Genomic DNA, 12,645 nt, shown 5'->3' on the forward strand with positions numbered 1-12,645 from the left:
AGCACACGCAGATGACAGCAACCCAAGAACCTGGATCACCATCAGCTGCCTCCCAGGTGCACTGGCAGGGAAGGTGGATCAGACGCATGAGGTAGCCAAGACTACAGTAACAAAGTGTCCTAAGGAGATGTGGACATCTCACACCACAACTTCACCTGCTTCACCAATGGGCCACAATATCCAGGTCCATTACTTCCAACTTTTTTGAGGACTTACCTTTTACAATTAGAAACTGTCTCACCTTCCATTCTACTAACACTGCTTACCTTTCCTATGCTTGTAAAATTTGCAAGGGGGAATTACTAAATTTCTTTGCTATTTTCTTTCCACTGTTTATTATAATTCTGTCTTAAACTTCTCCCTAATGTTCCGTAATAACAGGAAAGTAAGTCCTCTTTTTTAATACAGACTTCCATTCTTCTATTCCACATTCTACTGACTATCAGCAGTTACTAACAATGACTATCCAGTGTTACTATTAAGAAGTCTGATGCCTTTCTGCCTCTCAGTCCTTTGCAATAAATTGTTTTTCTTTCTGGAAATATTTAAAGGTTCTTTATCACTGGTTACCTAAGATTTCATCCTGTGACCTCTTGTCATTTACAGCCTTTTGGAGTCTGAGAACATTTCATTGAAAATAATTTTTTTCAATATATAAAATATGTGTCAAACAATAACAGAGAAAAATTCCTTCTATCAGAGAAGAAAATTATTAAGAAGCTAAAACAAACACTACAATAATAATAAAGTCTTATCCTTGACGTTAGATAAATACAAGAGAGGTTCAAAGGAGAGAAAAACATGTTTGGTTTCAAGGAAAGAGAAAGGAGACATAAAACGGCTCACATAAAAGTAAAAGCATCTTTGCTGAGAATTAAAGAATGAGCGAGACAGTAGCAGGGGAGGCAGAAGAGGAGGAAAAACAACATGAATAAAAAGCGTGATATCAAAAAACAAGTGTTGTATTCAGGGATTAGTGACTAGTTCCAATCTGACTACAGGATCAAGACACATACAGAGAGAGAAACTTAGAGGTAGACAGACAAAGCTGTTAAGGTTGGCTGAGCATGGAGAACCGTAATCAACCATGCTGACGAAGCTGAAATTACTATTAGATCCGGTTAGCATTTTGTCAATTACAATTTTTATATATACATATTAAAAGATTTATTTATTTACTTGAAAGTCAGAGTTACACTGAGAGAGAAGGAGAGCCAGAAAGAGAGAAGTCTTCCATCTGTTGGTTCACTCCCCAGTTGGCTGCAACAGCTGGAGCTGTGCCAATCCAAAGCCAGGAGCCAGGAGCCAGGAGCCAGGAGCCAGGAGCCTCTTCAGGTCTCCCACTTGGGCCATCTTCTGCTGCTTTCCCAGGTCATAGCAAAGAACCAGATCAGCAGTGGAGCAACCAGGACTCAAACCGGTACCCATATGGGATCCTGGCACTGCAGGCGGCAGCTTTACCCACTTCGCAACAGCACCGGTCCCATCAATTACAATTTAAAAATAACTATTAAAACAATACTAGAAGGAGAAATAAAATCAGGTTCAACTAACGGGAAAATGGACTTACATATGATTAGATCTTCTTCCTCTATTTGTTTTCTTTCCTATGACTGGAGTGCCAAAATGCTCAGGGTTGGTGAGTGGAAGCTGGTCTAATGTCTGTGGGTAAGAACATAAACCCATCAAAATGTATTACCTTGCAAGTATTTTCTTCTTTTTAAATCAAAGCAGTTTAAGAATATGTTCATATCTTAAAACACCATATTTTGAGATTAAAAATTTCCCCAAAGGAAGGCTAAAATAAACCTTGACTAAAAATAGAAAATTCTAAGTTTCAAAAAACAAAGATTACTGCACCTATTACTAAAAAAATTAAAATATGTTGATAGCTCCCTATAGATGATTCATTGCCTACTTGAAGGTTGAAACAATCTGAGAATGATTAAAACACAAAATAAAACAAATCTCATGTGAGAGATAACATACCTTTTTAAAAGGACCTAGAAATCCCAGGTCAACCACAACTCAGATTTCTTTTTGTACACAGGGAATCATAATCTCCAAAATAAAACTCCTTTTTTTTTTTTTTTTGACAGGCGGAGTAGACAGTGAGAGAGACAGACAGAGAGAAAGGTCTTCCTTTTCCATTGGTTCACCCCACAATGGCCGCTGCAGCCGGCACGCTGCAGCCGGCGCACCGCGCTGATCCAAAGCCAGAAGCCAGGTGTTTCTCTTGCACCATGCGGGTGCAGGGCCAAGGACCTGGGCCATCCTCCACTGCACTCCCGAGCCACAGCAGAAAGCTGGACTGGAAGAGGAGCAACTGGGACAGAATCCGGCGCCCCGACCGGGACTAGAACTTGGTGTGCCGGTGCCACAGGCGGAGGATTAGCCCATTGAGCTGCGGCGCTGGCCAATAAAATTCTTAATAACTAACAAGATAACATTATCAAGATAAGCAACAAAAACTTAATAATAAAAGTCCTCAAACTGGCTATATTTTCACTTTACATTTAGGTTTAAAAAAAAAAAAAAGACTTATTTATTTGAAAGGTAGAGAGAAAGGTCTTCTATCTGTTGGTTCACTCCCCAAATGGCCAAAACGGCTGAAGTTGTGCTGATCCAAAGCCAGAAGCCAGGAGCTTCTTTCTGGGACTCCCACACAGGTGCAGGGACCCAAGAATTTGGGCCATCTTCCACTGCTTTCCCAGGCCATAGCAGAGAGTTAGATTGGATGAAGAGCAGCCGGGTCTTGAACTGACGCCCATATGGGATGCTGGCACTGCAGGCGGCAAACGTTACCTGCTGGGCCACAGCACTAGCCCCACTTTACAGACATTTACAAACATTTAAATATCTTTAAAAGAAAATCTAGGCAATGGCATTGTAGCACAATGCATAAAGCTACCATCTGCAATATGGGGGCCAGTTTGAAACCTGGCTGCTCTACTTTCGATCCAGCTCTCTGCTATGTCTTGGCAAAGCACCAGAAGATAGCCCAAGTGCTTAGTCCCCTGCAACCACGTGGGAGACCTGGAAGAAGCTCCTGGCTCCTGGCTCCTGATCGGCCCAGCTCTGGCCATTGTGGCCATTTGGGGAGTGAACCAGAGGATGAGAATATCTGTCTCTCTCTGCTTCTGCCTCTGCCTCCCTGTAACTTTGCCTTTCAAATAATCAGGCATCTAAAACAAAACTAATGCTAATAATTTGAAAGAAATGTTTTAGCTTTTCCTTTAAAAAATTATTTACTTGAGAGGCAGAGTTATAGACAGAGAGGGAACGACAGAGAAAGGTCCTCCATCTGCTGGTCTACTCCCCAGGTGGCAGCAATGGAGTGAGCTGGCCCCAATCAAAGTTTGGGTCTCCCACATGGGTGCAGGGACCCAAACATTTGGGCCATCCTCCACTGCTTTCCCAGGCTACAAGCAGAGAGCTGGACCGGAAGAGGGGCAACCAGGACATGAACTGGCACCCATATAGGATGCCAGTGCTGCAGGCAGAGGCTTAGCCTACTATGCCACAGTGCCAGTCCCTTAACCAGTATTTTCAAAAAAATGTTTGTTTGAGAGACAGAGAGACAGAAACAGAAAGACAGACAGCTCCTATCTGCTCATTTCCTTCCCAAATGGTTCTAACAGCCACAACAGGCCTAGGCCAAAGTCAGGAGCCAAGAACTCAATCCAGGTCTCCCAGATGAATAGCAAGAACCCCACTACTTGAGCCATCACCACTGCTTCCTAGTGTCTGCATTAGCAGGAAGCCAGAATGAATAGCCAGGTACTTGGATATGGGATGCATACATCCTGACTGGTATATTAACTGCTCGACTATGTGGTCACACCTTAACTTTTACTTTTTGAACCCAGAAAAGCTTGTTCAAAACAATGATTAACTATATTTGTGGAAAAGGGAAGCATATTAACAATATTTTTGCACAATTCATTAGAATATAATAATGTATTTAAGATATATGACTCCAACAATAAAGAATCTGATATAGGACAAAGGTACTAACCATAAAGGACTAAATAAAAATTGAGTCCTTCAAAAAGTAGGCAAATATTTTAATTTTTATAGGACAAAGTCCCTAACCCCATACACATGAAATCTTAAAGCAGGTATTTAGAAAATATCTGGACAGAATTCAGCTTGTGGAGAGCCCTGGCAGCTCTTCAGTCAAGAGTTGGGTCACTGGAAACGGAACTGCCCTGGAGTCGAAGGACTCCAGGTCAGAGCCACAGGCCTTGCTGGCTCTAAGCTGAAAAGCTCTTCACTCAGCCTAGTTTCCAAAGTCACCACTGCTGTCAAGGGGATGGCCAAGTAGAGTCCGCTACATTGCAGGCAGGAACTAAATTTCCTATTAGAGATGCCAACTGCCTTCAGTTCAAGCCAGCTCTCCTCCCAAGCCAGCTAGGTAATGGAAGTCAGCAGGGTACCATCCCTAAGGAGGTTCACACCTCCCTTATGATGTCTCTTCCAGTACCACATGTGAAAAGATAGTCCTGGACCTCATATCTGGCCAGGCCTTTGCCCACTTGATTGTTCTCAGGCCCCTTCTGTCAGTTTCTATTTGCCTCTCAATGGGAAAACTTGCTCGTGGTGTAGACAGCACCTTTTTTAGGTCCTCTACTAATGACTCTGTCCTTAGTTTTAGAGTTTAAATTGCTTATTAGATTCGTTTTCTCCAGACTTATTACAGTGAAATTCTAGGTGGCCATGCACATGAAACCTGCCACAGAAGCAGTTTCTGTAAGCTGGCACTGAGAAGCTACCTCCTGCTGAGAAGCCACCTCTTGCTGGAACCCAGTCTTGACTGCCCTTCCCAGTGATACCCCTTTCCAGCATGAAACAGCCAGAGCAATCATCAGATCACCACCCAGTCTCCCTAAAAGATATTAGGGTCCTTCTTCTTGAGGGAGAAATGTGAGGAGTCAGATGGGTTAATAGGCAGTCAGTGTGGTCCCAGTGGAAATTGAGATGTAGAATACTTGCTTACCCCCAAAAGGTTATCTTTAGCAAGAACAGAATGTCTGCCCTCCTTAGGAATCTCCAAATTTTCCATGAGAATAGCAAGGGAGCTCACAGTTTATTGTGAAAATAAGTTACCTATCCCACCCTTTTGGATGGTTTTTTGTTTTATCTTGAGTAAGCCAGATAGGATAAAAGATTGCAAATCAGGTCTTTGGATTTTTTTTTAAATCCCTGTGAGTAACTGAATATAAATATGATTGTCAATTTTTTTTCTTCAAAATTGTATTTAAAAAACCCAGTGCCAGAAGGTCCTTGACACTGATAAATTGTGCTTTTTAAATCTCAAAAAAAAAAAAAGGCTGGCGCCAAGGCTCACTAGGCTAATCCTCACACACCGGGTTCTAGTCGCGGTCGGGGCGCCGAATTCTGTCCCGGTTGCCCCTCTTCCAGGCCAGCTCTCTGCTGTGGCCAGGGAGTGCAGTGGAGGATGGCCCAAGTGCTTGGGCCCTGCACCCCATGGGAGACCAGGAGAAGCACCTGGTTCCTGGCTTCGGATCAGCGGGGTGTGCCGGCCGCAGCGCGCCAGCCGCGGCGGCCATTGGAGGGTGAACCAATGGTAAAGGAAGACCTTTCTCTCTCTCTCTCTCACTGTCCACTCTGCCTGTCAAAAAAAAAAAAAAAAAAAAAAAACCAAACAAACAAACAAAAAACACCTCAAAAAAAAAAAATCCAGAGATGAAAGTTGTCATAAACAGGATACATGCCTAACAGAAACTCTTTTTTAGAAAAAAGCAACTTGTCATTAACTCCAAATTATGCACCCCATGAGTAAGAATTTCAAAATTCGAGGGAAACAGCAAAAAATATACTGGATCTGAATTCACCTGCTGCCAAGCTAACATATGGATTAAAATTCCCTCTTCCTACAAAAAAAATTAAGATTGCTCTGTTGAAAGCAGAGCTCCTATGATGTTTTGTGATTTCTATTTTAAGTATGTGTTAGTCATTTCATTTGTTACAGGAAAGAAAATTTCTGAGTTGTTCAGGACCCACTTAAAAGTAATTTTGAAATAAGAGATCAAAGCCTTTCCCTAGTATGTATGAAGAGTTAAAACTATAAGAAGCAGTATCTCTATCACTGGCTCAACCCATGTCCAGAGAAGCAAGAACATCTTTACTTCGGGATAGAGAAAAGACTTGCAGTGGGGTATAATTTGTTGTGTTTTATACCTAAGGGGCAATAACCAGAGAAGACTGGCAGCTACATTAAAGGGACAAAGAAAATTTCACAGATCTGAGAGGAAAATCTCTATAGGCCTGTTACCTTTCTTTAGTTTTCAGTTGCATGGAGTAAATGCACAGAGAATACCAGATGACAATCCACTTTTCAATAGAAATTCTGACACTACTCTACAGATGTGAAGTAGTGGGTAACAAACCTACCAAGCTGGTTATGGCTAGAATTAGTGATTTTGGTGTTGGAATTTTCACTGATTAAATGCTACTGTGATCTCTTATCACAAAAATCTAGGACTTCCAAGTCTTTGTTTAAGCATGTACCTTATTAATGGTACTGGGGACCCAAAATGCTGCCAGTACAACATGGTTTTCCTCTCAAAGTCCAAAGTCATTACATCAAATAATACTATGAGTAGTTACTCAAAAAAATTAAAACCAGTTCTTCAAAAATATCAGATAAAGTAAAAGGTATATAGATGGTAGATTAAATTCCTCTATTATAAATATTCTTGACAATGGCTTAACAGAGCAAAATAAAATTTTAAAATATTTTTGATTTATGATTAGTGGTAGCTTTGCAAGGAGGGAAGGCCTATACTTCCGGGAATGGATAGACATGATGGTTATCTTAATGAGAAAGTCCCAGAGGCCTAAAAGAGTTAAATGCTTTGTAAAATCCTACAGGTGCTTTCAAAAATACTGTGTGAAGTAAGCAAGTACCTCTTGTTGGTTAATGAGTTTATAATTTTAAAGGTGGCAACTTTAAGTCTTTTGTCATCCACAGTTTTGTGTATCAGATTTGCTGCTCATAAAACTAAATCATTGGTTCTGTGTTTAGCTGTTCTCCTATAGGTTCCAATGAACTTTTTCCAGCCACATCTATTGTATTGAGTACTTTTGGATGGCTCTGTAAACAGATGAAGCCACTAATGTATTAAAGGTACCAACTGAGAGAAAGTATGGTTAACTGAGGTTACTAAGAACAAAAAGTAATTTGAATCAATTGGTAATTTACAAAAAGGAGTTATATTTTTTTAAAAAAGCAATTAAAACTGCTATATTGGTCTATTATGTTATGTTATATGTGTACACATATTGTATTTCTACATGGGAAAATTTATTAAGAGTTTTATTTTAATTGGCTTATATATAAGATTGCCCATAAATTTAAGCTGCTAAAATTAATCAAAGTTACATTTTAATTTGTGTGACCTGTATCTCTGTATCATATGTTTTAAACTTTGTGGTAGAAACTAAAAACACTTTATATGTTTGTGCTTAAGTTTACTGGTTAAACAAGCCACACCATGTTAGATATTTAAGAGATATTTCCAAATACATGATTCTTAAAATTTATAGAAGGCATTGGACCTTCTGGTAAATGTTTTCTTAAGTTGTTATCTAATGGTTGAAACTGCTTTCTAAGTTTTCATTTGATATTGCTATTGTCAGTAAGTGATCTGGGACTGGTACCCCCATTTCTCTATTCTAAATCCAACTTGTTCTGTCATTTCTCTATTCTCTTCAAGGTAGGAAACTAATTCTATTCTGTAGGACTCTCCCAAGACGCACAATTTGATTTTTGGATCTTATAAAAGGGATGGCTAACATTTTCTGTAATAATAGTATAGCCAAAATGAAAGTTTAAATTATAATTTCACAACTAGATTTACTTTGCCATCAGTGAAGTAAATAGGGAAAACCTCCCTTTCAGACCAAAGGGAGAGAAAGTTTTAAAGTAAGAACATAGCTTTCCTCATGGGCATTATCTGCCTCAACTAAACCACTATCACAACATGCCTGTGACTACAGACAAAAATTAGAGATGGGACTTAAGCACCCCCTTGCCTTGCATCCTCTGGTCTGCTTTAACAAAAATTAGGAGGAAAAGAAAGGTAGGCATCAGAAATGTGACGATAGGTGGCAGCCTATCAAAGGCTGGTCTGTACAGTGATGTGCCATCAGGGAGACCCAACAGGTCAGTCCACTGCAATGGCTTTCAATGTGGTAAGCCTGGGCTTCAGTAGAAGTCAGCTTATGAAGAGCCCTGGCAGCTCTGCCAGCCAAGAGTTAGCTCTCTGGAAGTGGACCTGCCCTGGAGTTGAAGGACTTCAGGTCAGAGCCACGGATCTTATTGGTTCTAAGCTGAAAAGCCCTTCACTCAGCCCAGCTTCCAAAGTGACCACCGCAGCTGAGGGGACGGCCAAGTAGGGTCAGCAACATTGCAGGCAGAGCTGTAAATTTCCTGTTAGAGATGCCACCTGCCTTTACCTGGCCAGCTCTCCTCCCAGGCCAGCTAGGTAATGGAAGTCAACAGGGTGCCTTCCCCAAGGAGATTCACACCTCCCTTAGGATGTACCCTGTGTGAAGAGGTAGATAGGTCTGGGCCTCTTAACTTACAAGGCCTAAAGCCCACCAGATTATCATCACACCCCTTCTGTCAGGTTCTGTTTGCCTCTCAATCAGCAAACTTAGTTGTGGCTTAGATAGTATCTTTCTTGGGTCCTCTAATAATGACTCTGTCCTTTGTTCTAGACCCTGTCTAGCCCACTTGGGTCTCATTCTTTTGTAATAATAACCTCTACTCTAACATCAATGGCTCTGCTCCCAACCTGTGCGTATTGATGGTCCTCTCCTCCACTTAGTGTTGTATAATTATTCAGAATTTCTCTACAGACAAACCCCTCTACCTGAAAACGTTGAGTGGCCTTTCTCCCAGTCTTGGCTGGGATAAGATTTAAACCACATCCATCAAACAATCCTCACAAGGGTCCAGAGACCCCCCTCATTTCCTCTCTATGAAATCCTTTCATTACCTGGTTAATGCCACTCTTAGGATCATTGGTTGCTATTCTCACCCTGACTTGTATACTACAGTGTCTGTTTAAGTGTTTACTGCAGGTGATAATGGAATAACCAAGGCTTTCAGCAACCAGGCAGTCAACCAGATGCTTCTCCATCCATACATGCCTGTCCCTGAGGAGCCCCAAGATACCTCCAGTGGGCCCCTGTAGACGACGTCCCCAGTCAGCAGGAAGTAGCCAGAGAGACTGACTCATCATCGCCCCCTTTCCTATCATCAAAAGGTCGGGATGGTAGCTTTGGGATCTGCAAGGAGGGAAGGCCTATATATACTTCTGGGAATGGAGAGTCCCTACCCACACTTCCGGGGAAGAAAAGTCCTTGTCAAGGTCCCTGCAGGTGCCTAAAGGTCAACCAATGAGGATAAGTCCTGCCTCAACCTTTAACCCCCATGCCCTGAATCTATAAAAGGAGCCCTCCCAACCTCTGACTTCCCTGGCCCGGCCCCCTCTCTGTTGGGACCAGGAAACCTCGCCCGGGAGTGGAATCCCAATAAAAGCTTGTGAATTAATTGATTCATCTGCCTGGGAAGATTTGTTATGCGCCGGACACCTTGCAATTAGTGCTTTTTCTCCTCCAATGAGTGAAGATAATATATTCATGTCTACATGGTTTATCCTTGTGTCCCCGTGTGTTCCAGTGCATAGCGCCTGGAATACAGAAAGGGCAGTAAAGAATCATACACCAATATCCAAATTTCCTCCCAGCAAGCCACAAAGTAAATAACTATGTAGACACACAAGGTCACAATGAGCCTCCTTGAAGGTACAAAGGACACAAGGTTATTTGTTCACATTTCTTTTGCCATTATGCCACAACTATGTTTTGAACCATTCCAACTTAGTATTCCCAAGTTAAAATAAAAATTAATATATTAGATATTTCTCTGGGTCAAACAAATATGAAGCCTGCATTCACTTATGTGAAAAATCAAGTCACGTATTCACTATCATTATGTAGATGTGCTACATAAGGAAAATTAAATTACCTACAACAATTACATAAACTCAGAATTGCTATTTCATCATTGTTCCTAAATTTAAACCTCTATAATAATTCAACATATATTTATTGAAGGTTTTTATTCAGAAAACACTGATGGGAAAAAGAACAGTTTATCAATATAAGAAAAATACATTTATTCTTCAAAACAGCTTAAAATCCTATACTATAGAGAAAATAAGAAAAATAATGAAAAGATCACAAAAGAAGAATAAGTAAGAAGTACAACAGGATCAAAGGATAAAGAGATCAGATTCTGGTAGACAGCTCACAAAAGTCATTATATGGAGAATGAAGCATTTCTAGGGATCTTAAGAAACATCCCAACAAGTGGCTCAGGGCTTAGCAGGAATCACAAGAACATCTGAACCAAACTATGGAAATAGAAGTAATTTAATAAGGCAGAAGTACAGGAAGCAGAAAATGAAATTGGAATCATAATACAAAGAATCTATCCCAAATTCTGAAATTAAATAGGAATTTAGTAATTAAAGGAGCAAAAATATTCAAACAAAAAGCCCCAAAGAATAATATTAAAATATCCCTAATATTATCTCTAAATATATATGTAAATATATATCTATATATTATATATATATCTCTAAATAGTGACTAGAAAAACAGAAATCCTATTTCAGCCATAGTATACATTAATATTTAATAGTCTGGACTAGAGAATATTATATCATTGATAACAATGTCTATTTTTTACAATTCTGAATTGTAACCTACTGAGTTTTAAAACTTTGTGACTTTGTTTTTTAAGAGTTATTTATTTTTATTTGAAAATCAGAGTTATACTGAGAGAGAAGAGAAGGCAGAGAGAGAAAGGGGTCTTCCATCCACTGGTTCACTCCCGACCTGGCAGCAAAGGCCAGAGCTGCACCAATCCTAAGCCAGGAGCTTCCTCCAGGTCTTCCCACGCAGGTGCAGGGGCCCAAGGACTTGGACCACCTTTACTGCTTTCCCAGGCCATAGCAGAGAGCTAGATCAGAAGTGGAGCAGCCAGGACTCAAACCAGCACCCATATAGAATGCCGGTATTGCCGGCAAAGAGCTTAACTCACTATGCCACAATGCTGGCCCCCTTGTTTTGTTTTTAAAAACAGGGATAAGAAATCAACACCAACAGATGGATTTCCCATCCACTGGCTCATTTCCCAAATATCAGAAACAGCTGGAGCTGAGCCATACCAAAGTCAGGTGTCAGAAACTCAAATCAAGTCTGCCACATGGGTGACAGGGATCTAACTATATAAGCCATCAATCACTGCTGTCTCCCAAGGTGCACATCTGTAGGAGGTTGGAACTGAAAAAGAACAGGGACTTGAACCTAGGAACTCTGAAAAGGGATGTGGTTATCCCAAGTGGCACCTTAGCTAGTAGTGTGAATGCTCACCTTGTTCCACTCTTACTAACATCTTCCAATTTAAGATCATGGCTTTGGTGCTAGAAAGTGCTGATTTGAGAACTAGCTCTGGCCAACAGTTTCTTAATTGTAAGTTGAGGAAAAAAACCAGAACTATCTCATAATGTCACAAATGTGATGATGTAAGTAAAGCACTTAGCCAACTCCCTGGAAAATATAAGTTCTTCATTTATTCATCCAAATAAAATTTATTCAGTTCCTACTCTTTGCCAGGCAGGAACTAGGAACAAAGCGGTGAAGAGGAAACACAAAGTCCTTGCCACGTGACAGATTCTAGTGAGTAAGGCAGACAATCACCCAGATGAATGGATGAATGGATGAATAGATGGATGGATGGATGGATGGATGATGGATAGACAGACAGATAGATAGATAGATAAAGGTATGATAACTATCATGAAGAAAACTGAATAAACTAAAAGGAAAAAGAAGAATGGAAGAGACAAAATTAAGAAGGGATTCTTTGAGAAGAGGTTGTAACAATGTTCATTAGTTGAGAATGCTATGTAATATCTATACATCTACAGAGAGGGTACAAGTGGATTACAAATCACATTTTTCAACACTTATTTATAAATTAAACAATTTATAAAAGCTGTTTAAAAACCATTAAGCAGGCACATTTAATTTTCTTTGTGGAAAAATGTTAAAATAAAAGACAAAATCTGGTACTGAAAAGTAAGGTCTAAAACTGGTTTCATAGATTATATCATAATGATATCATGTATTAATGAATGTTCCTGATTAACAAGTAAGTTGATTGTGCTGAGAAAGCAGAAATTCACTTGCTTCAATACAAAATATTGACATGTTCATTTGCTAACTGATTACTTACTTCACTTTCAGCAAAATGCCTCTCTCCTTTTAGGCACAGTGAAGATCGCCTCAGTGTCTTCTCATCTCCATCATCAAAAACTGCAAGAGGAGGTAAAAATGAAAGCTACTGAAGATTTTTCAGACTAACAAGGTTACATAAATTATAATTTAATTTTCCAAGGACAAATAGACCTACTGTTTAAGATTATATTTGGAATTCTGTTCACGTTTCATGTTTTTAATGAATGAGTTCAACTACAGAGTTATTACATTATTTTTTCTATTTTGTAGTGGAAAAGAAATGTACCTGAAATGAAAACATCG

General features: G+C 40.0%; 1 protein-coding gene across 9 annotated transcripts in view; it reads right to left on the reverse strand.

Moving 5' to 3' along the window:
- Nucleotides 1-12,645, reverse strand: part of ARID4B (AT-rich interaction domain 4B) — a 154,737-nt gene that overhangs the window by 68,145 nt on the left and 73,947 nt on the right. For all 9 annotated transcript variants that reach the window (XR_011381511.1, XM_051820724.2, XM_070055537.1 and 6 more), the window contains exons 6-7: nt 12,341-12,420; nt 1,571-1,662 (exon numbers count right to left, since the gene is read on the reverse strand). Coding sequence is in view for 8 of the 9 variants with exons in the window: in XM_051820724.2 (XP_051676684.2) it covers nt 1,571-1,662; nt 12,341-12,420 (172 nt within the window). In the remaining variant the exon portion in view is untranslated. The remainder of the gene's footprint in view (nt 1-1,570; nt 1,663-12,340; nt 12,421-12,645) is intronic.

Source organism: Oryctolagus cuniculus, chromosome 13, assembly GCF_964237555.1.
Source record: "Oryctolagus cuniculus chromosome 13, mOryCun1.1, whole genome shotgun sequence".
In the NCBI taxonomy this organism is placed as follows: domain Eukaryota; kingdom Metazoa; phylum Chordata; class Mammalia; order Lagomorpha; family Leporidae; genus Oryctolagus; species Oryctolagus cuniculus.